At 38.8% G+C, this 27317-nt stretch overlaps 1 protein-coding gene across 1 annotated transcript in view; it reads right to left on the bottom strand.

Annotated features, from left to right (window-relative positions):
• Nrxn1 (neurexin 1) overlaps positions 1–27317 on the bottom strand; it is a 1063094-nt gene that overhangs the window by 663104 nt on the left and 372673 nt on the right. The window contains exons 5-6 of the mRNA XM_050146062.1: positions 20835–21136; positions 17527–17688 (exon numbers count right to left, since the gene is read on the bottom strand). Coding sequence (XP_050002019.1) covers positions 17527–17688; positions 20835–21136 — 464 coding nt within the window. The remainder of the gene's footprint in view (positions 1–17526; positions 17689–20834; positions 21137–27317) is intronic.

Raw genomic sequence — 27317 nt, 5'->3', positions numbered from 1 at the left:
TGAACCCCACGGTATCTATTGTGCCCCGGCAGATCATCTAGGAACCTACTGGAGAGAGGGAACAGAATTGAGTCAGCCATCTGATATCAAAGACTGAGGCTTGCTCACTGTTTGGTTTGATATGTATCATGGTGCTTCTTTTCTCCTGTTTGCCGAACACATAATAAATACTTGACGAATGAGGTAAGGGGAAGTAGGTATCTTACATAAGGTGGTAAGAGCTGTTCCAATAGAAGTCCAAAGCAGAATCCTTTCCATACATAGGACAGTTAAAGAAATCTAGCTCTATCAAATGTTATACATATATGTGATACTTGTGCCTGTGTGCACAGACAAAAGCACACCCCGAAGCATCCCTTTAAGGTAGAATAGATTTGTAGAACAGATAAAGGTGAAAAACCAATGGCAAGTTTGTAAGAAATGTCTGTCTAAAGAAGTCTTGGGTCATTTCTTTATTTGGATATTTTAGGGTGTGGACTTATACATATGGGTAGGCATATGCACATGAAGGCCAAAAGTCTACCTCAGGTGTCATTGCTTGGGTGTGTAGAGTCTCTCTCTGAGACCTGGAGTTCCAAGATTTTGCTAAACTGGCTATTCAGGTCTCCAGGAACCTGTATATCTCTGCTCTCCTCCCTACTTCCCTACAAAGCAATCGCTGGTGTGTGCCACCATCCCTAGATTTTATGTGGGTGCAAATCATTACTTCCTTGTTAAGTTTTCATCACATCTTGGTCTGTTTTCTCCTCTGCGATTGTGACTCACCACTTTATTCATTGGCTCGTCTTAAGCTGTCTGAGGACCATGAGGACTCTGGCTCTTTAGGGGAGGAGGGTGCCCTCTGTTTGGGAAAATACTTCTATTTCACCCTTCAGTAAATGCTGCCAGAACCCAGCAGGCGAACACACCCCAGTCTGTATGCTGAACACAGGTCGGAAGCCCTTCCATAGAGATTTAGGCTTGGCTTCTTTCCCTCAGCTATTAAGCTCCATTCCAACAGAATTACTACATGTCTGAGGTTTCTAAAACCTTTTGTGTGGATCTCAAACAGTTATTGTGCAGGATCCAAATTCTGACCTTGCTTAAGCAAACTGCAAATCCTTCCAACCCTGCCCCTGGCAATGAAGCTCCAAGGACTCACAATGAAAGTGGGAGATAAGAACGTCCTCTCCAGCTTGGTGATCACTGGGTACAGACCACTCACAGGGCAACCTCCCATGCAGAAGCTCATTTCTTCCTCTTCATTAACTCTCTGGGTTAGATACCAGGGTCATGCGTATTGATCTTAATTCACAAAGATATGACGGCTTAAACAAATAAGAAATGTGTTCAAATTCTACAGCCATATCAAAGCCAGATTTGAAGGCACAGTAGCATACCGTACCTCTGGCAAGGACAAGAGCAAATGATAAAAGGCAAAGAGAGAGAATCCACACGCACCCTTCTCCCACTGGAAGAGAGAGAGAGAAGTCAAAGAATTTTCCAACACATGCATAAGCAAGCACACAAGTGGAACTGCAAAGGAGAAATTGTAATTATAAAATCACAGGCCAGGAAAGCTTCGCTGACTTGTGCTAGACAATGGAATCAGGAGAGATGAATGTCAAAGCAGAGGTCTCTCATCTCAGCCGAAACAGAAACCAGCACTTTTCAGGGTTTTCACCTGAACTAGAGAAAATAGGTGTATCTATAGGCGTCAGAACAGATTCTATCCATTTATAAAAACTACAATTTTTTATAGAGATCTCACCTTAAAAGAAAAAAAATAGATGGAAACCTAGCTGAAAGGAAAAGACCCTCAGAGTGAGCACTCCACACACGGCTCTGCGCGTGGCGAGAAAGGAGTTTGGAGACAGCACAAAGAGATGGGTACTTCCCCAAGCACAGAGAATGAGCTGCCATTACAATACTCGCAGCAGGAAGTTTGTCATGAACAGAGGAAAGTGGAACAGCTTCCTGGGGCAGTTTACTTAGGAGGGCATCTTAGTCAAATGGACCAAAATCAATGGAGAGATCGATAATGACTAGTCCTGAACAGCCCCTGGCAGGACCAAATAATTACTCTTTTCTTTCGGCTCACTGTCATGCCTCCCACTAAATCATTCCCAAATGAAATTCTCCACATCAGATTGTCTGCACACTTCGTCTGAATAACGTCATTGATTTCTTTTTTTTCTTTCAATTTTGAGTTGTTTGTTGGGAAATGTATGAACCCCGGGGTAATTAGGTAAATGATAATTACAGTGGAATAACTGGGATGGTGCCTTCATGTGAGAATCAAAAAGGTGGGAGTCAATTCATCTTTTCCTGAGGGTTTTCCTATGAATGAGTGAGCAAGAAATGAACCTATGAGCCTGGCCGCCTCTGTCTTCTGGTTGCCGTGGTTGATGACCACAACTGCATTGACTGAATTTACATATATTATGCCTCTCCTTTGTTCAGCCTTTAAAACAATAGGAAGTATGCAGCATAGAAATGTAGTGTTATTAAACTTTCACCTAGATACTATTAAGTTTACCAGATTTCAAATGAGGTTTGATAAGATGTCCAAATGCAATGGTACTCTGACCAAATATCCAACCTGTGTGGACAGTGGTTCTGCCATCATAAACTGTGTACATATTGCCCGTGCGATGAATCTTATCTATTCTGAAGAAAAAAAAAACAAAAACATTTTCTCAATTTGTTTAGTCACATCAATATATTTTGATCATGATAAAGGGACAGAGAAGTTATCAATGGTGCAATGTTATTTCTATTTCATATTTGTTTTATGCATATTGGTACTTTGTCTGCATATATGCTCATGAACTGCATGCTTGCCTGGTGACCATGGAATTAGATCCCCCGACCTGAAATTGCACATGATTTTGAGCCACCGTGCCAGTGTCAAGAACTGAGTCCAACCCTCTGTAAGAGCAGCAAATAGTCATTCATATACCCAATCATTCTATGCTGTTGCAACCTTGTTATTGGAGCTATAGCATGGTTGGAGCCATGTATAATTACTGCTCACTGGCATACAGATGTAATATGAATGGAAAAGAGTCATGTAACAACTCCCAGGAAGACTGGAGTGATAGCCTCAGAGTGTCCACCACCTTAAATTCTGCCACTGAGAGGGATGCGTTAGGAGCTAACAATTGCATATGATTTCAGAGTGATGTGCAGTGTCAAACACATTGTTAATTTCTACTGCTATGATTACCTGTGGTCTCCACCGACCTGCTGTAGCAATAAGAGGTGAAAATCAAATACTAAAACAATGACACATGACAGAGGGATAAAGACTATAAAACTAGAACTATACTCAATCTTCTAACTTTTTTCTCCTAATGCCCTAAAATCTTTCCTGGCACTTCCCTGTGTGAAAAGCAACTTTTCGAAATATTTTTTTTTTTTTGTAGCTAGGTTGGGTTTGTTATTGCTTTTGTTTGTTTCTTTTTTTCTACTTAACAGCTATGACTTGGGAATTAGGAACTTCCCAGCATCGAACTTCTTCCTGTGAAAATCTATCTTTATCATTTTCAATGCCAGTTTCGCTAACAAAAGAAATTCATATCTTCTTTCTTACTGTTACCCAGTCTTTCTTTAATCTCTTATGACCTGACTTCTCAGAAGCACCTCTTTCAGAAATACCCCTACCACCTTCCTCAGCTCCCTGCCCTTTCTCACATTGTCACCATCCTTTCTAATAGCACTCTGTGCCAGTTATGATGTGTGTCATGTTATGAAAATTACTACCTGTTTTGAAGCATCACCCGCACTTCCTTGTTGATCTGGGATATTACAAATTGTTAGAATTCCTCTTTTGTCTTGCTGGCCCTATCACACAGAACACGCACACTCAAAGAGGGTGTGAGATTTACTAGAGCGCTGCATTTAGGATTGGAATGGGCACTTACGTAATTGCAGAGCTCTGGCATGCCATGAATCCATTGTGCCTAGATAGTGGTGCTGCATAGATCACAATGATTTCCTGACAATCACCAGAAGAAAAGGCTCAGCCAGGTCAGGACTCCAAATAGAAAGTTTTGTTATCTAGCAGAACAGATGGTGAACTTTGCCAGCTTCCCTAGGAAAAGAGGCCCATCTGCCCATTTGCCTTGGTAGCTTCCAGGGGTCCCACCTGGCAGATCATTGCAGCAGGAATTTCCCTGGACTGCCTGGAAGATTAATTCTGTTGAACTGTTCTTCTAGTGTTTATAGGGATGGATGTGGCATTTCCAGAACTTGTTTTTTAGTGAGCAGTGTAACGTGGAGAGACTGTCAATGGGGAACTATCTCTTTTTGCCCTAAGTTTGATATGGGGTTCTGCTTTGACTCTCTAAATGAGACAGACCCTCTTGCTGTAGTACAAACTTAAAGCTTTTGAGTAACGTATAGCTCTGAGTCTCAAGTCTATTACATGTTTGTCACTGGCCTGCCTTGAGCAAAATGCTTCCCTCTGCCCTCCTCTTTCATGTCTTCTATGCAACAGCTCTGTTCTTCTGCTTCTCTCCAGTCAAGTTCCTTATTAAACATTCCATAATGAGTGGCTCCAAATTTCTCCCTTGAGTCCTTATTTTCTACTATCTAGCAGCTTTGAAGACCATCTTATTTCAAGAATTACCAAATATGTTACATTTTGTGAAGCCTCAGCAGTTGGAGTACACCAGCAATTCCATTCAGTTCTGGACAATATAAGAATATATGATATGAGATGGATGAGTCTCCAATGGCTTATCTTTGCCTTCTCAGGAACACATTTGTTACAAGCATTGGTCCCTTCTCTCTGGGAATCTTAGCACATGAATCTGAAACAAAACTCATTCTCATTTGTAACCATCCACAAGCAATACTCTGTCATTGCTTGCCATCCTACCCCAGAGAAGGGAAATGGTTGTGAAAAATCACATTGGATAGATTTGAATATTTAGTTAAGTGAATACACTCTGAAGTGAATACAGCCTTGGAGTAAACCTTTTAGTTTCTCTGAGTCTTTGAATAATAAAAATTTAAAAATAAGAAGAAGCTCAAAAAAGAAACACTGAGAAATGTTCTCCTTAATATTAATTGTAAAGAGTATGTAGTATTCTGAAGTGTCCCAACTTCATCTATACACTTATTGCCTTTAATTTTAACTACTCTATTTTCTCTAAGACATATTGACAACCTCATGGAATTCTTGCAGAAATGCCAGAAGGTAGACACATTATTCCTCTGCTTTACAGATAGAGGTGAAGAAACAGAGAAAGTGACCTTCATCTCCACAAATAAATTCTACATAGTGTTGGGCTAGAGCCCATACAATAAACCACCCACATTCTTATACAGTGATCTTACTGAGAAGATTGTATAAAAGTTCACATTTTACAAAAATCAATAATCCACAGGGACTAAGTACAGAGAACCTTTAGAAGTCATTATGTGCTGAAATAACAGACAAATGTGTCTACCTGTCCAAATCAGACTTCACGTCTCCTGTCACACTATTTGAGAAGAACGTTTCTATCTATAGCAATGACAAGTGCACTAAATTTAATATATATATATATATATATTCTTGATTATTCATTTTCAGAGGTAGGAGTAATAGTAGCTGTCATAGAGACCCCCCACTTTGCATGATAGGCAAGCTCTCTACCATTGAACTAAAGTACCAGCCCCGTGATAAATATTTGTTGACATGAAGATTGGGAGGTAATAAAGAGAACTTACTTGGAAATATGTTTTCAAAAACATGGAGGGCACTGCATGAAAGGAGAATTTTCAGATAAGGAAAATGAGAAATAGAAGTAATTTAAAGGAAGCCTGCTTCACTGAATACCCTGAGTCAACATCTCAGAAACAAAATAATAATTTCTTTATTAGAATAGAAAATACATGATTGCAAAGCTTGTATTGCTAATTGAGGTTCAAGTAGTTGCAATTGATGAAAAAGAAATAATCAGAAATCTTGGGATGTTTCCTATAAGAGTTAGAAAACGCATTATAATTCTAGTTGTGGATAGAAATTTAATGCATTTTAAGCAGGGTGTAAAGGGTGAATAATTGTTTTGTCATTTGAAGGGGTGGATTTCAGTCATCTCGATAACTATAATCATAATTGAAGGAAGTTGAATGTATATTGGAAAATGATGGATTAAAAACTAAATAGAGGAAAGCAAATGACAGCTTTCAGGAGGAATTAATGTTGTTAATTACTTAGACAGAGCTTTAGGAGAGAATCAGGAACAAAGTATGTTTTAGAAACAATGGGCCTACCTCTAAAAGCAAGACCTACTTGCTTCATATAAAGTACATTATTGAAAATAAAAACATTTGGCAGTAAAGAGGATTTTTTCCCCTCTGGAATTATTAGGTCATGCATAATATGGCTGTTTGGAGTTCTACTTTATTATGGTTACATTCTTTCATGATAGATGTAATATATCCCACAGAATTTAGTCACAATTAGAAAATTAATATTGAGAGAAATACTCTAAACAAATGGCCATGATCTGCTTCGCTCTGTGTGTGTTTGTGTATGTATATGTGTGTTTGTGTGTATGTGTTTGTGTGCGTGTGTTTGTGTGTGTGCCAGTGATCAGCAATGATGTGAGACAACACCACCTGAAAAAACATCACAACCTAGAAGAAATATTTCTAAACAAACAGCTAATGCAAGACCTTCCTCCAAGACCATATGACATTTAATGTTCAGATGATGACAGACAGGAAGGCCGAGGTAACCTTGTTCAGTCTGGTGATCATTAACGTTCTCACAAGAATAAGGGCAGAGAAAATGACACCGAAGATTCTGACATTTAGACACCTGGCAAAGAAAAGAAATGTCTTTTCACATTCTGAGTTTATCTGTGTACAAAAATCTTGGAGTAGAAATCTTAGGCATGTTTTTGATTCTTCTACCAGGGTGTGTACCTGTTTGTTAAAGAACCTATTGAATATATCAAGGAACTCTGAGTGGTCAGAGATATCACCAAAAATAATAATGAACCTTTCTTTCTTTGGGTGTAAAAATCAGACGTTCATTTATTAAATGCTGATAATTTTCTGCTTTTTCCTTTTTATTGTTATTAACAAGTTAGGTTTAGAAAATGATATAGATTTCTTTACAAATTTCTCCCTAAGAGAGAAGTTATAGGTAAACTGAAAGTGGTACAGAGGTTCCTATGTTTAGAAACTGACCAGGCTGAAAATGCCTCAGAATTACTCAAGCAAGGGCTTTGAGGCTTATCTGTCTGATCTTGTGCCAGTCTTTCCTGAGTGTGATAGCATATATGAGCAATCAGATAGGCTGATAGACTTAGGGATTCAGTCCCCACCCAGCAGGATGGCTGAGTGTGATAGCATATATGAGCAATCAGATAGGCTGATAGACTTAGGGATTCAGTCCCCACCCAGCAGGATGGATGGATTGCTCCTAAGGCCTTGTCGATTAGAAGACAGGTGCCACATATTGGAGAATAGCTGCTTACATCACGGCAGAAACAGAGAGGAGGAGAAGGGTCCATGGACAAAATACACCAAGTAGATTTTCAGTTCTCTCTGAGCAAGAACAAATGCTCATCTTTTGGTCTTTAAATTTTTATGGACTATTTTTGAAAAGCTAGTATTTCATGGAATCCATTGGGTTCCAACCACATTTGGAAAATTTATCAATAGTGTGGCTCAGAAAATGCAGCTATAGTACCTGAGGACTAACCAAACATGGCATCCTGAGTTGCATACACAGAGAGGGACTGCAGCATCTGGCAAAATCAATGACACCCCAATTACAGTAAAAGACAAAGTGGGCAGGTTTCCCATACTGCATCCTCGAAATGTCGCTAGTTCTTGAGACCATCTAAAATCAGTTTCTTGGGAATTTTGAATTCATTTATTTTCATTTATGTGTGTTAAGTATGTATGTATATGTATAGCACATGTGTGATTGGACCCCAAAACTCCAGAAAAGGGTGTGTGTCCCCTGTAACTGGAGTGACAGATGATTGTGAGCTGCCATGTGGTGCTGGGAAACACACCTATGTCCTCTGCAACAGCAGCCAGCCCTCCCAATTGCTGACTCACCCCTCTGCCTCAGATTCTAAGAGTCTAAGATCAGCAACTCTCAACTTGTGGGTCTTGACCCCTTTGCAGGTCAAAGGACCCTTTTACAGGAGTAGCATATCAGATATTTACATTATGGTTCATGATAGTAGCAAAATTACAGTTATGAAGTAGCAAGGAAATAATTTTACATTATGGATCACCACAATATGAGAAGCTCTGTTAAAGAGCTACAGAGTTAGGAAGGGGAGAACCACTAGATTAGATTAAGGGAAGGTGATTTTGCTTATTTAGTTTATACTTTACTTGCAGTGTTAATAAACTCTTTACTTGTTTTTGAAATATCTCTGATATTTTCTCTTTGTTATTAAGTTCTCCTTTGTCTACGACATAGTTGCTCTTCTATGAAAGCAAACACTGTATTACCCCTTTCCCTCAAAATAATAGTGTTGATATTTGTGTTAGCCAAATGTATCCTTTATACATTTTGTCGTTAGACAAACTACAAGTCATCATTGCTTCAGGAGGTGGCATACTTAATAGGTGCCTCTAGGGGATGCTGTATAAAAAAAATCTCAAGGCAGAAGAAGCAGTGATACCCGAAATAGTTCCTTAGTACCTCAAATCTCGCATTGTCTGTTATATAGCCAAGGAAGAGTTTGCTTCCTTTAGGGCATAATGCATTATACTAAAAAACCATTAAAATGGAAAGAAAAACATATAAATCTGCTTGAGTTACCAAATTGTGTAAAGTAAAATAATCCTACATTAACAGTGGTCTACAAAACAAAAAGCATGCTACTGCAGTGCTGCAGGACACCAGCACTGCTTTTAGAGCTTCAGACCTAACAGCACCCAATACTTTAGGCACCTATATTATTAATATCCATGATTATGGAAGTCCAGAAGCTTTAAATGTCTTATCTAGGATCATATTTGCAACTGAGTCTTGGGAGACTGGTTTTGAACTGAGCTCTGTCTCATTCTAAAGCTATCTTCCTTAACCAATTTAATGCAGTTAGTTTTTCACAACAGGCCGTTTTTATCCCCATTTAATTCAAAAATTAGAGCCTAAGGCTCAGAAAACATGATTATACTAAAAAGATAATTTAGGCTTTATGACTTATCAGATAGATCTGTTGAGTCAACATAATTGTTCTAAGCCTTTAAAGTCTATAACCACCCCATATTCTCAATCATAGCAGACTCCTACTCACCGTGTGCCCTTTGTAACCCTAGATGCCCCCAATAACTCATAATCATACCCTAATAACTCTATACCTCTAGATCTTCAAAAACAAAAAGCCCTACTGTAGAAATCCACAGCATGCACAGCTGATGAACTGAGCACCAGAGCCACCAACCCTCTGTGTACAGAGTATTTACTCAACAAACATTAGAATAGCATTTTCCTATTATTCAAAATAGCATGCTTCTGAATAGCAGAATTATTTTCTTTTTAAAGTAATTAATTTGTTTTAAGTGTGTTTCAATAATGATGATTTCTCTGGGGAGAAAAAAACAACACCAATTACAGTACACGGAAATAATTTTCTTCTAAACATAAACACTTCAATCCAGAGAAAAAAGGCAAGGGTATATCATCTCATAACAAATTTTTTAAAAATTACTCATTTTGTTTTATGTGAATTTCAGGTTTTCCCCTTAATGTGATAAACCTTCATAAAGTTATAAACTTTCATTGCCACATAAATTTCGCCATGCAACATGGTCACTCAGTTCATTGTAAGCTTCCTATTGGGTTCCAGTTCTGGTGGTAGAACTAACCCACTACCACTGCCGCCACCACCACTAATATCACCACCACCAACCAGCACCACCAGTTACACCACTACCACCAACACTAACCACTACTATCACCACCATTTTTCTTCTATTTCATCAGCACCATCCCAACACGCAGCTGGGCAAAGAAGGGTAAGTCAGATTACATCATACGTTCTTTTGAACTAATTGCTAGTTCCCCTGGGCATTGTCAATCACAACTGCTGCTTTATTTCAAGAGTGACTTGTTTTGCCTCTGTTATGGTGCTTGTTTTGTAATCTTGCTCTGTTGGCTCTTCACATATTCTTGGCTGAACAGTTGTCTTTATCAATGTTTTTTCAGTCCCCAGCACAGAGCCTGGTACATGGTAGATATAGACTGAAAATGAATTGGTTTCTGCAACATGGCTCAGCCTGTAGAGGGTGTTTACCGCTATTACTGAAGACCTGAATTCAAGCCAACAGACTCATAAAATGGAAGGAAAGAACTGACTCCTGTAACTTGTCCTCTGACTATCGCAAGTGCTCCGTGTCATGTACACACTAGGCATAATGTGTGAATGTATATAAATTTACTTAAGGAAAGTAAATTTAAAGACAAGTAATTGGATTCACGCATGTGAATACCACTCTTTAATTTAAACAGGATGCACTGCTCAGTGGAAGTGGCAATCAGTGGTCAATATTCAGAGTTAGTCACTGTTAATATGTGCTTTCTGCTGGGCTGAAAAATGTCATATTCTATAAAATACATCAAGTCCTTAGAATTAAAATGTCACTGAGCCCCCTACCAGACCACGTTATGCCAGCTTGGTATTTAAAATCACTACAATTCATTATACCAACTGCTGATGCAGTTCCAGGCTATGGGGCTTCTGCCGAAAATGATGGGGAAAAAAAAATCTGTGGCTTCCTGGAAGGGAATTGGGGTGTTCAAAAAGCTGCATTCCATTCACAAAATCACCAGATGCTTTGTGGACTAAAGGATTGAGGTCTGATTCCTTGGGGACCTGAGCAGATGGGACTCCCTGAGTCCAATCTCAAAGAGGAGGGTCTAGGGCAAGATGCCTGGTTTTTGCCCCAGTTGTTTCTTCGCCTGTTCCCATGGCTACAATGCACAGAAGCTAACTTCATCGACGTCTAGAGAGCACATCCAAATGTACGTCCTATGCGTTCCGCTTAGTGTGCTTGGCTGCACAGTACAGAGAAGTACGGAGACCTGTATTAGCTCATGGAAACCCTTATATGAGGGCAGGCATGCAGCTACCAGAGTAGGAAAGAGTTCTACAGCTGTTGCTCACCCTGAAGTCTCCCTTCTCAAAATGCCTGCAAATTCAGGCAGTCTTTTGCTTTCTTCCCTATAAAAAGTCAGATGACTATAATTCCATCTAACGTCATGTCATAACAATCCTGGAAATGAAAGAAAAGAAGTCAGGGATGCTTTGTATTATGGAAAGAACACAAAACTGCAGCTAAGTGCAAGGAGCCTGTAGTTGGAATCCTTTGGCTTGGGACTCTAACTTTAGCTACTTAGTGACTGGTTTCTGTTAGGCCAGTTATCCAAGACCCTAAATCAGCATGTCTTCCTCAGTCTGATAGGGGCAGTGTTAAAGTATTACAACTGTCCTGCTTTGAGGGATACTATTGGATACAAGAAGCACCCAAAAAGTGAATGTATTTTTATGTTTGATTTCATGTGGAAATGTCATACTATAGAATAATATCAGAAACTTATTTTTTTCTCTTATAAATTGCTGATTACACTGAATTTTGTTACTTTATTTTAAAAGTAAATTATAGTTTTGTGTGCCCCTTGTGCCATTAGACACATAACTATTAGGAAACTCTTGAGATATTCCAGGTAGTGTCTGAAAGAAACATTTAAGTGCTTGTTACCCAGCTGTCTTCCTGGCCCCTATTCTTAATCTGTGGCTGTGGAATATCAGATGGTACATAAAAATTTGTAAATTTATTTTATATTCCCATGAACATTTGCTTAAATTCTATAATAAAAATATTAAATGAAAAGTGATATATTCTGTGCTTAAAATTAGGTGGAGAAAACTTGGTTTTAAATCTATAAAAATGGTAGAGGCCAATTTAGTCCATTTGTCCAAGCTAAATTGTCCAAGTCAGTAAATCAAGACTCGGTTCTTGGAGAACAGCCCAAGATCACTAGAGAATCATTTATCCCCAGACAGACTGGAACACGAGGAACTCAACTGACACACAAACAACGGATTTTGTAAGAAGGCACCTGATCCATGAACTCCCTCATTCCAGCGAAACCAGCAAAATGACATCCTGTGAACATCTAGTCTAGCATAGAAATACTTATGGAAAAGAATCTGTAGCTATAATGACATCAGACATCAACCAGGCCAGGCACAAGACTGTATTAAGCTTCCTCTATATTTTCCTCTAAGTAATTAAGCTTCCATGCATTAGTAACACTTAACTTAAAATAGTTCATTTAACACAAATTATCCAAGTCAATAGAATATTAACATAAATCATACGCTAACAGGTTACCCAGAAATATTTGATATGTGTGAGAAACTCCCAGGAGAAAGTAGAGAAGTAAGAAGCAACCCTTTTCTAAAGAGTCAGTGAAGCACATGTGAGGGGCAGACTAAGTGGATTGTAAAATACTCCCAGACGACGTTCGGAAGATGATAAGTCCTGGATCAGAGAGGACAACCTATAAGGTGGGACCTGCCCACACCCACATCCTGTGTCTGGCAGGCATCCCTGAACATCCCCTTGTCCTCCAAGTTCCTGCCACTGCAATTTCTCCAACAGGTCATGAAAAGAACCTGATTTCTGAATAAGAAAAATACCCTAAAATGCACCATCTGTGATGGAATTTTGCTCTTATATTTAGTGATTTCCATCTCAGTGCAGGAAGTCTACCGGAAGGAGGGACTTAGATGAGCTGGGTTGACCACAGACAGGAAGAAACCTTCACAATTTTAGGTCACCCTCCGTTGTCCAAAGGAAAGAAGAGCTAATAAGCCTCTGTGTAAAGAAAACCCTTCCCTCTAACTGCAGAGACTGGCTGGGTCCAAGAAAAAGGGTGTGGTCTCTGCGCTCCTCAGAAGGGACCCTCCCCCACCACCCTGCACTAGGGAATCAGCCATTTTCTCTTTTCACAGAGAAGGAAAATTCTTTTTTGTAAGATGGGGTATTTCCTGAAGCTCACCCACCTTCGGTCTTCCTACAGATTTCTAGGGATAAAAATCTCTATGTGTAATTAAAGGCTGAGCTGACCTAATTAGGTTGATGAAATTTTCAGTAGGGATTTAATTCCCTCCAGCATTCACTCTGCTTTCTTTGCTCTCAAACATCTTTCCTCGGCTCATTCTACGCCGTTTTTAGAGGCAGCATTTTAAATGACCTCGCACAGGCATAGTCTCTACGGCAGCAACTGATTAGAAAGCCTGCAGCAGTCACGGGTGTCTGAAAACACTTCGGATAAGGCATTCTGGGGTGTTTTATTCACGCACACAATCATTTCCCCCTTCTTTAGTTTCCTTTCCTAACCAGCAAGCCATGCTAAATAATGTCCACTCTGCAGGAGGGAAGCAGGTGTTTTAGAGTGTTTTGTGGACACAAAGAAATTAAGAAATAGAAAAATGCAGGAGCTAAGAACAGACAGAATTAATGGGAGAGGCATTACTCTCACTGCGGGACCCTTTACTATCCAATTCTTTGTGGTCAACATATTGGAGTAAAACATTTATTGGTGAGATTTCCACCAATCTTTGGTGGTTGAAAAGCGGCCCCTAAAGAGCGCGTTAAAACAAAACTACAGGACTTGTTTCCAAGAAAATGCTTTTCCAGTGCTCAAAATAGGTGGGTGGGGCTTGAGGGTCCTCAGATGCTCCAAGCATCTTATGCAAATGTCGAGATTCCTCTTTCCTCAGCTTCTCACCTTTTCTCCCATTAGTACCTATTTGTTACTCAAACACACTTCACTAGAAAAAAATAAATTTAAATTTATAAAACATTCTGAGAAAATGTATTTTAGCTTTTAAATGATGCTTCCAAAAATGCAAATAATATAAACAAGCATTCTTGTCAAAGAAGAATTTGGGTTGCTTTCACTACAATATGATTTTAAAGTGTATTTCTCAAGGCCTATGTCCAGTCTTACAAGAGTGATCTGTGTATAATACTAATCATTGTTGACAATTTTCCTTTGCCTTTCCAAAACCTTAAGTCTGGGAAAGCCATTATCACCAATGATTTTTTAGTTGTTTGTGACTAGGTTTAACTATTACAAAAGAAATTCTTTTCTCTGCTGGCTGTTCTAGAGATCTTCTCATTTTCAACAGATTAGTGTTTTACACATTGTTATTTTATTTTGAAATTTGGTCGTTGCTTTAATGAAATTAACTTTTTTTTTGTGACCTACTGGCTAAAAGTGCCCCTCGGTCTTATTTACCATTATAAATGTCACAGAAAAATTAAGATGTCACTAAAGAGAATTAAACTATAGATAGCTTCTATATGTTGAAAGATTTCCTTTTTACTTTAATTTTTAAACAATGAGGGTATAAATTAGTAAATGTAGTAGGCCATCTCTAGTTTTATGATAATTAACATGGATCACAATGAGGCCGTCATTATCCAGTCAGATATGTTATGTCTGAAAGCTGGGTGCTGATCCTGCACCGTCCCTCATTGCTCCCTTTGTCTAAAGCTGGGTGCTGATTTTGGGCTGTCCCTCATTGCTTCCCAGCCTGGCCTCCTCTATATCTGCTTTATTCCTTTCAAAACACTCAGAAAATGAGTGCAGATTATTTCTACTCCAAAATGTTCTCTGTGGCTTCAGACTAGGTGCCCTTAGACACTCCTACAGAAGTGACTTCCTAAGGGGTATTATGTACTGGATTGAAAATAAAAAAGCCAATAAATGAAGTTGTAGTTAAGGTATTAGGAATGGAATATGCTCTTGGCTAGGAACTTTAAACCAGGGTTTAGGAAAACAAACAAGAAAAGGAATGTTGGCATAATCCTATCGATTCACAAACTCTAGAAAACTGACCTTCCTATAGCAAGGTGATTTAGCTCAAAATCCATGGCACCTTTTCACCTTTTCCTTTCAGAAACAGGAAGAGCAGACTATTATAAAAGATGAGTCAAATGTAGGTGAAAGCTACGAACTAGCAAAATATCCTCCAAAGGAATATTTTCTACATTTATAAACTGGTTGTATCTCTACACCCTTCCAACCTCTAGTGTGCTGGAAGGAAACCAAGTGAAATACATCGCACAAAATTGCAAAACGTCACAGAGCTTACTCCAAGCAAATTGCACAGGCTATGGAAAGCAGAAAGATGGGCCCGCTATTCTTTCAGAAGAGTTTGTATGTAAAATCTACAGAAAGGGAAAGGGAAAAATTTCTCTTTTATGTACTTTTAGTTAAGGGACGATGCTTAAAAGACCATATGGATTTATTATTTTTTTAATTTTTTCTTTCTGGCATATTGTTTGTGATTGACTGTTAATATAAAAATATGAATGCTGAGATTATCAGTGTATGGGCACTTAAACAGTAGAGATGTTTGTTTCAAGCACTGCTTAATTTAAATTTACTATTTCAGGTGAAGGGAGTTTACTGCAGCTTTACAAGTACAAAAATTTTCTTGCTCACTGGAGAACTGGAGAATGTTATATGTCTCAGAGGAACCCAATACTACAGATAGCCTCATTTTTCATAGGATGCCCAAAGATGCTCTTCTGCTAGATTTACATTCTGCCTAGGAGTACTTTGACTTTCTCCAGTTTAAACCAAGGGTCACTTTCTATAGATAAAGCATGGCCTATGGCTGATTGAATGGTGGAGATAAACACTACACCTTTGTGTGAGTACTTAGGAATGAACAGAAAAGGCTTTCAGGAGTGGACTTGTTAAGTCGAAGTATGCAGTGACTCTTGTCTCTCCCTGATCTGAGCTACTTTGTTTATCTCCTACCTGTCCAAATTCTAGTGAATCCAGGCTTACACATTTGGTTTCCGTGTCCTCATTGGCCACGGGAACTCACACTCAGGTCAGCCTTTTTTCAGTTCAAATGAGCACGTTGGCCATAAGTTCTTGTACATTTCTAGAACTCTCTTCTGCTTTTAATAAAATTGAGAGCTCCTATGTGCAATCTTCAACATCAATGACCTAAGAAACACTTCTAGGACATGGTGAAGTATGGTAATTACCAGGACAGATGACTAGGAAATCGAGCTTTGGGTTTTAATACCTAAGCGTTGTGGCTCTTCCTGCAAGGAACTTACCTGGCCTGAGCGTTAATTTCTTTGTTTGAAACATAAAGATGGTAAATCACTACCTATACTGTGATGGCCACTGGACACCTTCAGGAGAGTGCTAAGCACAAAAGACTTGGAAAGCTTAATACTGTTTTTATCATGATGATAACTGCTATTTTGTTAGTTTATTATTGCCTATCGAGTGTAACACAGACCCTAAGACGTATTTTATGTCTTCAGAGAGTAATAATTCACTCTCTGAGAGGCAATTTCCCCACCCTAATGTTTGGATCTATTCTGTCCATGGAAAACTGCATGCACTTGTTATATTGTAGCAGTTTTGAACCCCTTTGGGGCTGCTTCTCCCTTTCTCTCTCTCTCTCTCTCTCTCTCTCTCTCTCTCTCTCTCTCTCTCTCTCTCTCTCTCTCTTTTCTCTCTCTCTCTCCCCCCCCACACACACACATACACACATATTGGGAAACAGATGCAATACTTTGAAGACAAGCAATGATGACTTAGTACAAAATAGTGACTTTCCCACTGTTGAGTGGAAAATAAATATAAAATAAAAATAATTCAATGAAATTTATATGATTACATTTTTGATAGAACACAATAAACAACAGCATTGCTTCTTAGTAGTGATTGCTGTGCCTAAATAACTAGCAAGTTCATAATTACCCCACTTTAGGTCTTATGAATCTGCATTGCCCCATTGCCACCTTGCAACAAAGGGGAAACTTATGCTCCAATATCCAGAAAACAAAACTTGTGATGACTGAATAGATTTTTTTTTAAATCTATTTTTTATGGAATATAAAATTGAAATTCAAGGCACTTCTGGTCTTTCACCACAAACTGCAAGCTTATGAAAATTTACAGCAGACACTGACAGCTGAGAAAGGAGGGTGAAATTGTTCTCCTCAGCTCGGATTTTCCCCAGGTAAATATCATGTCAACTTACCAGATCACAAAGGACATAGCTCTCCCACCTTCAGGACACAGTTAAAATACAGCAACAGAATTGTTTCATTGTGCAGCCTCATTTTGTTCTCTGTGTTGACATTCCTATGCATGTTGTTTCCTTTCCTCTCATAGTTCTTTTCTTTCCCCTTAACTCTCCAACAAACCACTAGAGTACGCACAATACCCCAGACAATTAGCTCTTAGTACAACTTTAGACCAAAATCTCTTTTTGTTGGATGTCCTCTTACAGCATATACAAACCTCTACAGGAAAATGCCTACTGTGGGAGGCAGAGTGTAATTCCCCAGTGTGGTGTATGAGCTACCCCTTTACCCCATTCTGCATAAACAACACAAGACTGAATTTAAGGTTGTGCCATTCACTCTGGGAACATCAGATCTTCAGTAAAGGAGTTCTCAGTCCAGATCTGCAAAAATGAGATTGTGAGTTAAGAATGGTGCCATGACATCAATATTTACCTCTTTGAGACAGCCCATAAAGTTGTTACTGACTGGTGACCCTGGAAGGTCGGCTGTGCTGGGACTGCCTCCCACATAGAAAAAGTCGTCAGACCCCAGCATGGTGTAATCTTCTTGCGTGTAGCCCGTTGTGGTAAGAATCCCATCCACTGATATTGTCACCTAGATAACAAAGCACAGGGAAAGGACACGCTATACTCAGACCTAGATGCTGCAGTCCTGGGGTATGCCTGTTTGTGTTTTGTTTATTTTATTTTTTTTTTGTTTTGCTCTTTTTTTTTGTTTTGTTTTGTTTTGCTTTTTTTTTTCTGTTTGTTTGGTTTTCAGTTTTAGCCCTATGGCGGAACCCATTTTCATGTCTGTTTGAGGTTTATTCTTGGATTCTATTCAGCTAGCCCTGAGAGGTCTAAACTAGTTAGAGAGTTAACTGATCAGTGAACTAGTGCCAGCATCATCCCTGCTGCAACTCAAAAGTTATTGAGCAGACACAAAAATGGTGTTAGTAAAATGCCTCCTAGGTTAGTTTTGCTGGTGTACGTATTAGTAAAGTTTAGTCATCTGTTATTCACTAATCACAACGTGCACCTTGGTAACAGAAAAGGCGCAGGCTACTTGAGCAACGTCACTGTTTGCACTACTGAGCAGCGATTGTTGAGCATGCAAGTGCCTGAGGCATGCTGAGGGAAGACTAGGCGGCAAAACAACCAGTGGAGCAGCACTCGCGATGCGCATGCGGGAGGTACAGAACGTTCAGAAAGGAAAGGAAAGAAGACGGGAAAAACCAAAGGAGAAAGATAACTGCTTAGTGATGACGTAAAGATGAGTGGGTGTGGCATCTCCAACATTCCCAAACCAAGTTTCCATGCCATGCATCATGAATGGTTAGAGACTGGCTGAGCCTGCGGTCACTCGGGCCAGCCACCATTTTCTTATCTCGTGTTAACCACAGCTGGATGCAAAAAAACGTTCGAAACGTTAACGATGCCCCTACAGGTGAGTTCGAAAACAGAAGTTGACGGGAACAGGTAAAAAATAAGAAAGTCAACAACAGATGAAAAGAAGGAGGTCAAGGTAAGCAGAAGAGTACCAACCGCAGTTCCTCTTTTGTTAATGATGTCTACAGTTAAAAGAAAGAAAGAAAACACACGGCAAACCCAAAATAAGAAACAATTAGAATGATATCTACCGAACAATGTAGTTTGTTTACCATAGCGTGTCCAATGCCTGAGTGCTTTGTGGAGAAGGGGGGAGAAAGGAAATTAAAAACTGTGAACAGAATAACGATCGTTACTTAAAAAATATGATGGTCTCTACCATGTTAGTACATTTTTTGATTCAGGTAACGGTTAGTAGAATGAAACATTCCATGAATGACATGTTAGTTATTAAGCATGTTAGTAACATAGAAAAAGGGCAAAAAAATTTTACAAGAAAAAAAGCAGACTAACAAATAGGCCTCCAACAGAGGAGATAGTCTTTTCCTGCCCTTGTTCATCTCTTGCCACTAGACAGAAACAGACACAAGGCAGCGTTCCTTTTGTCTTCCTGAGGACAACTGAGAGCCATTGTAAACATCTACAAGGGATTCGTTTAAAGGCCTGAAGCCTATCCGTTCACCATTGTCACCCTAGGCCCATCATAGTCCCCGCCCTCCAGACCCACACCCAGCCCCAGCAAATTAGTAGGAATCAGTTGGCATTGCCCTGCTACTCAATTTTACAGCACACAAGGACTCCTCCTCAACTCCAAAACTTCCTTCGGTCATATTGATGGACTTTAGGGTCACAGTATACTGCAATGAAACAGAGCAAAGATCCTGACACACAGAATGAGTAGAATGGACTTGCTTCTAATCTGTCCTGCCACGCATGCACCCTAGTTGCACAGACTTCTCTTTTCTTGGAGCTACACATTCTCATCTGGCTTTTTAACCTGAGCAAAGGCAAATCTAGAAAGTGGGCTCATCAAGACGTCCCCACCCCTTCCTTTTGTGCTTGTTTCAAATGAGCCTCCAGTCTCTTGGTGAGTATGTGAGAGATAAGAAATAAAAACGGAAAACCAAAGAGACAGACTTACAGAAAACCCATGGTCTATAGCTACAATGACTGTGGGTAGCCCTCTCCCACACGGAGCACATGGCTCCTCTGTGTCCTGGGGTGTCTCAAAGGCCTTGGAGACACTCATGATCTTTAAACTTTGCTTGTCTGCCTCAATTGCACCAAATCTCTACTCCTAGATTATTTTTGCTTCTCTAGCTCAGATAGCTGAAGGCTTTCAGAAGCGGGAAGGAAAAGGTTAGTTAACAGCTCAGAAAAGAGAGGGCCATTTTAGTAAAGGAAAACCAGAGACACTCGGTCATTCTGCAACTGTTCAGAGAAATAACAAATACATTAAGGATATTAGTTTGAGATTAGCATTTACCATTCAAAAATTAGTTACTGTCAACACTTAAAAAATGATACATGATAATATAAAATTCCAGATAATCAAAACTCATAATGATCAAAATATATGAACAATCTAGTCTGCTTTCTGCATATACTGTGTATGTCTCATTAAAAACATACAGTATATATAGTCCCATAGATTCAGTAAAGAGTGGGTATTTTCTCATATAAAGACTTCTATAATAATTTATGTAAATATATATGTATAAATATAAAAATATAAATATATATTCCAATGGAAGTGGGCACCTAGAGGATGAAGTGACCTTCCATATCATTTGTAGTTTGAGCATCTGTGCTAAAACAAAACATCCTCATAAACAAAAACTTGAGAATATAGGTTATACCCAAGATTTAACTTTTCCCCTCAGGGACAATTTATTTTCACATTTTAGGGTTCAAAAGAGGAGGAAGTAGGAAATGATAAAAATCCCAATTAATCAAAAAAATTTTAACTACAAAAAAGGAACTGTGATTTAATGACCCCAATGTGCATGCTTCCAAATCACTACTGAACTATAATTTATATTAAAAAGAAAAAAATCAAAATGACAATAAAATCACATAGAGAAAGGGCAGGTCACAGGGTTATCCTGGCAGCCCTCTGGAAACTAACCATATGTTGCTGTATTAAAATAGCATCTGCCCCCCCCCCCCCAGAACTTTCTAGATATGCCCCTGCTCAAGTATGGCAGGAAAATTCACCTCAGAAGAAAAAGCTAATCTCTGAGCAACTCTAGGCCCTGTCTTGTGTGGTGGGGTTCTCAAGGCCCCCCGACACACACACACAGCTGTAGGTACCACAGGCACAGCTGTAGCGAGAAACAATGGCGGTTACTGTCTTATCCACTGCTTTGTTACCTGACGCAGATTCCTGGTGACTTTCACATCATGCCAGGCATTATCATTAAACTTTCCATTCACGGGCTCCACTAGCGCTTCAAAGGCCCCTGATCCCAAATTAATGACCAGAGAGACAGCTCCATTTTTCAAGGCAAGATTGACATAATCCGCTGATTTCCCTGTGTGAAGCATCAGTCCATTCCTCTGAAGAGTTTTAAAGGACAGGGTTATTTCGTCGCTGCTGCTTTGGATGGGGTTCTGGGACAGGTCGTAGCAGAAGTATTCCGAGCCCTTGAATGTGGCGATGTACTCTTCCTTTCCTAGAGGGAAACAGACAGACAGACGTAAGTCAGCAAGCACGTGACACAACACTTAATAAAAGACCTTAATCAATGAAAGGGCTGATGAACTCTCCTTAACACACACTCACGACCACCGCACGGCTGTCAGAGACTCAGGCCGTGCTGTAGGTAGCACTGCACTTTTAACCAACCTCTTCAGGTACTGGATCATCAACTACAGTAGCTAAAAGTGGCCTTCTTGAAAATTCAATTAATTTTTAAGTATCACCATAAGAGCTCTGATCGGACAAAGCAGCTCTGTGTTATCTTTAGTACGTGAACCGTGTGCCATAAATGCATATTGGATGGGTCCTTTCGGCTGATAACAATGGATTCCACTGTCTGCCACATTTGTACCATCCAACTGAAGAATTAGTTTTTGGGGAGATATGTATATTCAAAGATCTTTCTCAATGAAGAGCCAAGCATTTTGGTCCCTGGAGGACCATATAGATTTTAAAGTAAGGGGAAAAGAAGAAAGTTGATCTGGGAAAAGCCAGTCTCCTATAGAGTATGTATGCACTCCTGCCCTCACGGAGGAGGTAGTTATAAAAAGCCTGCTGCTGTCAGCTGGATGGTTAGCTAGTCTCACCGAGCAGATGGTAGGGCTGGCTGCTGTGAACCGGTAAGAAATCCAGAACAACATCATAGAAGCAGCATGCTAATGAAGTCTCTACATTCTGTACATAGCTCCATCTTTAGTATACTTAGAAGGTACAATGTGGATTCCACCACATGCCAGACAGATCAAACAGAAATGTGGCCATTTGGGAAGAGCAGCCTTCTCCCACCAGTAAAGTCAGGCAACCAAAGAAAGCTGTAAGTCAAATGTGCTCGTGGCTTCCCAAGCAATGATGGCAAATGTGATGAGACATACAAACTAAAAACGACCACGGAAAAAACATCCTAAACAAACAAAAATCCCAAACAACAACAAAAGAGGCCTTCTGGTTAGAAATCAACTTATGATAAACTAGAAAGATAATTATGAGTGCTACAAAAGGCAAAATAAAAAAATCTGTTTTCTTGGTATCACAGCATCTCTATTAGCATGCTGGAATATTCAGGAACCAGCATGAGATTTAGTCTTCCCCTGGCAATAGATTTTTTTCTCTTTGCTCTAATTTTCTGTTTTGTTTAAGACAGTCACTATGTAGGTCAGGTTGGCCTCCAGCTAACAATCCCCCTTCCTCAGCTTCCTGGGCACTAGGATTACAGGTACATGCCATCAAGCCTACCAAGGCAATGGTTTTTCAGGACTACTATCATTTGTTAGTTTAATTCATGTCATAGAGTCAGAACCCAGTTCAAGGTTTCAGCTCTTCAAAGCCAGATGACTCGACTTTCTTTAAGCAGCTACATATGGCTAGACCATGTCACTAGTCCTGCCCGCAACCTCAATGACAACTGGCCAGCAAGTAGTAAAGTCTAGCATTCGTGGAAAACAGACCAAGTTCTAGTGAGAGTCACAGGAAAGAAAATGATTCATAGGAAGAAGTGACCTTACGGGGAACTGGGCACCTCCTGCATGGTAGATGCAGTACCACTCTTTAGTGACATGCAACGAACACAACAGACCTAATTCCTGCATCAGAATGATGCAGTGGGGATATCTGAGTCCCTGAAGAGTTTACTATGACAACTGTTTCAATAACTAAGCATCAACAAAATGTGTATTTAGATCTCATTTGACCACTTGGTAGCTGTCATGTCACTGAAGGAAATTAAGTATCTTTTAAATCAGTCAGGTTCTGAGACATTTAGAGACACTGATCCTTCAGTGGTGTGGGTCCATAGGGAAAAGGCAGAAAGAGTGCATGGCAGTGTTGGTAGGGAGCACTGTTTTTCCCCTTGTCTCCTCAATGGAATAAATGTGTCAAATATTCTAAAACCTACAGCACATTTGATTTTGAATAGGAAAATGCTCTCTTCAGCATCAAAACCGGGGAGGGGTGCGGGGAGAGGATTCTCATTATTAACATTCCAATTCAGTACACTGCAATCCAGAGTTAGCACCGTGAGCATTATAAAGATTGCAATTGCAGACAATAATGATGCATTAGCAAATTATGGTTGTGTAATTGGAAAGACCAAAATGATCCATGGAAATGTCTGGCTTAGAAAGGGCACAGGGCTTCGTAGAAGCAGAAGAAAGTTCCTTTAGCTAATTCCAGGGAAGGTATAGATTCAGGAAATCTATAGATTCAGGGAAACTGAATTCCCCCAAAGGGTTTTTAAATTGAAGTAATAAGGTGATTTTCCAAATTCTGTACGAAAGCAACACAGCCAAAATAGCTAAGATATGTCAGAGAAGATGTGACAACTTCAGCCCCACTATGTACTGGTACACACAAGATACATGACAAGTAAGAAAAGGGATTGAGACAGATAGGAAGATAAGGATAAAAATAGAAAAGTAGCTCTAAATACATATGTAAATATTTTACAGTAAGCTGTGCATTTCAGGTAAAGAGGAATGATAGGATCATTAGCTAATAAATAGTGCTGGGATATTCAGTTATCTACACAAACAAAATAAAACAAATCAATTCTAGCTGTTCTAAGGCTAAAATTAGTATGGGAAAACACTGTAAAATTTTCTAAAGACAGAAAACTGTGACATGAAAGTATATAAAACATCATATAACAGCACTAAAATATTGATTAATGCCAATTAAAATAACCAAATCCATTTATCAATAATACCACAAAAGTATTAGAAATTAAATAAAAATCTGAGAAAAATATTTCCAATTCATATCAATGGCAAAGAATTACAGCACAGTTAGCTGGGCAGTGGTGGTGCATGCTTTTAATCCCAGCACTCAGGAGGCAGAGGCAGGCAGAGCTCTGTGAGTTTGAGGTCAGTCTGGTCTACAAGAGATAGTTTCAGGACAGACTCCAAAGCTACAGGCAAACCCTCTCTCAAAAAACCAAAAATAAATTAATTAATTAATTAATTAATTAAAAAAGATTACAACACAACATCCAGGAAACTTTCCAACAAATCAATACTAAAAAGGCCAATAATGGAGAAAATGAGCAAACAGACAGCTTCCAGAAAACTATATAAATAATGTAAATTGATAGTTTCATTAAAATAAGTATGGAGAAATCAATTTATATTCAAATATTTCACAGCCAAAATTAACAATTAAAAATTAAGAAAAAACAAATTTTGATAAAGCTGTTGATAGATTTCTTCTCAGCCATTATTGACAAGAAGGCTGATGAGGTGAAAGCTGACAGGCTATGTCATCTCTAACTGGCACTGTGCTCCCATGGCAGTTCCACAGATGGTGAGATATACTTTAAACATCATCCCTCTAACCTTTTACCATCACTCTGAATAGATCTCTGGACTGAAGATATTTTAAAGGCCTTCTTTTAACTCTACTTTTCCGTGTATGTTACTTAAGACTATAAAATCTGTAGGATCCAAATGACTGTCCACTTCATAAGATACACAGTCACAGAAGGCTAGAATCCAACCCCTGATGACACCATGCCATTGGTGGAAAGGAGTGTGGAATAGCATTCTGAGATGATGGGAAAACACAGCAATATGTTTGTGAACATAGTAAGAGTTGATTGTTTAAGAATGAAAGAAGCAAATATTCAGATTCTATGAAAGTACCTAAATAAGGTCCTCAGACTTTCAGAGGCAACTGCATTCCAGAGACCTCACAACATTGGGAGGTATTAAACAGCAAAGGGAATATATGACTTCAGGTTGATCATCTATATACAGTATGATATAATATAGATAAATGCAAAAGTAATAATGTAAAGCAAAACCCACAATAATGAAAGAGCCAGACATGAAGTTTAAAGACTTAAAAAGTAACGTTGTTGATATTATAAATTGGGACACTCTACCAAAACTGCCTTTAGCAGAGTTGGTGAGCTCCTGCTCCTAATTGTGGCATTGGCTGTAGTAAGTTCAGAGCACAAAAATTCAGTTATGTTTTTATATGTACTGTTTTGCTGCAGGAGCTCCTTACTCTCCTTCAACCAATAGCCACTGAGATACCAGCCTACTGGGGCGTGGTCTCTTTCTCTTTAAAAAGCAGTGGCAGCCCTCAGTTCACTCTATTGCTCCAGCAACTAGACTCCTTTCCTGACTGTCATGTAGGACGGTGTTCTGTAAGGTTTTTTTCCCTCAAATAAATAATCCTTTGAATCAAAACTGGTGTGAGTTTGTTTCACGCTTTACTGTTTTCAATATTAATTTAAATCATCTGGATGACTAAACACAAATTAAATTATCTTCATCCAATATGTTCTTCTTGGAGTTGAGATTCATCAGTTAAAAGCACTTGCTGATCTTCCCAAGGACCTGGGTTTGGTTCACAGCTCATATCAGACAGCTTACAGCCACTTGTAACTACAGCTTCAGGGGTTAGAACACCCCCTTCCCACATCTGAGTGCATTCACACACATATGACACATAGGAAACGTTCACACACCTAAATAAAAATGAATAAAAACTAAAACTAAAAAAAATTCCTCTTCATTAAAAGAATGATATACAAAAAGTGCTGCACATATTAATGATAAATTATTCATGAAAACTAAAACAATAGCAATAATAAGATTTTAGTAGTTATACTTAAAAATACTTTTCAGTGTATGTTAATAACCTAAAAATTGCTGCTCTTAGCAAGCATATAAGATTCAGCAAAGAATATAGTATGCATAAACACAATAATCATGAGTTAACTGATAGATGTCAACATGAAGGTCGACCATCACTAATTAGACACGTTATAGAGCTCCAGAGATTTTTTTTTTAAAGCTGATTATAAACATGTAGAATTTATCTAAGAGTTCTGCTAATATGCATCCTGTTATTTTAAAGTTGAAAGGAGAGTTGTAGGAGGGTGTCGTTTGATTCAAAACTTATTCTACTTTTATCCATTAAAAATGGTGAAAATAACCTTTCCTGAAAGAAAGCTCAGTGGACGAATTAGAATTCTATATGCTCTTGATAGTCTGACTTGACTAAACCTGAGCTCCCATTTGAGCCAACTGACTGAATCTGGCATAGGAATAGTAACTATGACTTCTCAACATCAGGGTAAATTTCCTGGGAGATTCAGCAGATGAATTGAAAATGTGAATAGATGCTAAGAAACTACACTCTTAATAGCTGTCATGAAGGAGGGTGAATGGTGCCTTTCTTCAGCACTGCTCAGTCAGTCCTGTTCTCAGACTCTTCATATAAACTGGACTATCGGGGTATCTCCTGAAATGCCAAAATGTTTCTAGATTAAATTCCAAAATATGTTTTAAACTCTCTAAAGGAAGACCTGAGGGATGGGATAAAATCTTCATATACTAGGGATCAAATCCTTCAGAAGAATAACATCATCCTAACTAATAAAAATTAGATCGTGATGTAATAAAGATTTCCTTATGATGAGTCACATGTTGAACATTTCATCTGATAAAAAAAAACAAAAATAAACAATTTTTTCATTTAGAAGAACCTTAAACATAAGCCATATGTTAAACTGGGTGGTAGGTTCAGCACATAAATCCCTCTCTATCCAAAAATATCAATGATTCAACTTTATCCGAGGTACAAAAAAGAGGTTGGATGACTTTCCAAGTTCTCAACAAAAATTTCTCAAGCAACATTCTTTCTTATTTCCTGCATGGGGTATAATCTCATTAACATGACCTATTTCCACAATTTTCAAGATCGCTCAAGTTCACAAAACAAAAATGTCTAAGCAAAACACTGGGCATTGTAAAAGCAAGAATGAACAGAGCAAGGCCCCACTGCACACACTTGCAGGACGAACTTTCAGATCCTCTCCCTTGTCAAGAATCTGCTCAATATCACAGCTCTGGATGACGTTGCTTTTCAAATATAATCCCAACTCATATAAATTTGTTGGACTTTTCTATAATCATGTGAGTCTAAGACTGTATTCAATACAAATCAGAAACTTAAATTAATAAGTGATAAGAAAAATTACACACAAATAAAAATTTGAGTAAATGGCCTGTTTCATTTCTTTCTCCACTTCAAAAATCAAGTACACAAGACTGTCACAGCCAAAGGACCCTTGACTTAACAAGACAATCACTTGAAATTTATACTATTAAATTAAATACTAAGATGGGTTTTCTCAGACAATAAAATTAAAA

This window comes from Alexandromys fortis, unplaced genomic scaffold, assembly GCF_014885135.2.
Source record: "Alexandromys fortis isolate MF-2015 unplaced genomic scaffold, M_Fortis_MF-2015_v1.1 scaffold_42, whole genome shotgun sequence".
NCBI lineage: Eukaryota > Metazoa > Chordata > Mammalia > Rodentia > Cricetidae > Alexandromys > Alexandromys fortis.
Note: the sequence above shows the minus strand (reverse complement) of the source record. Positions and strands in the feature narration are given on the sequence as shown.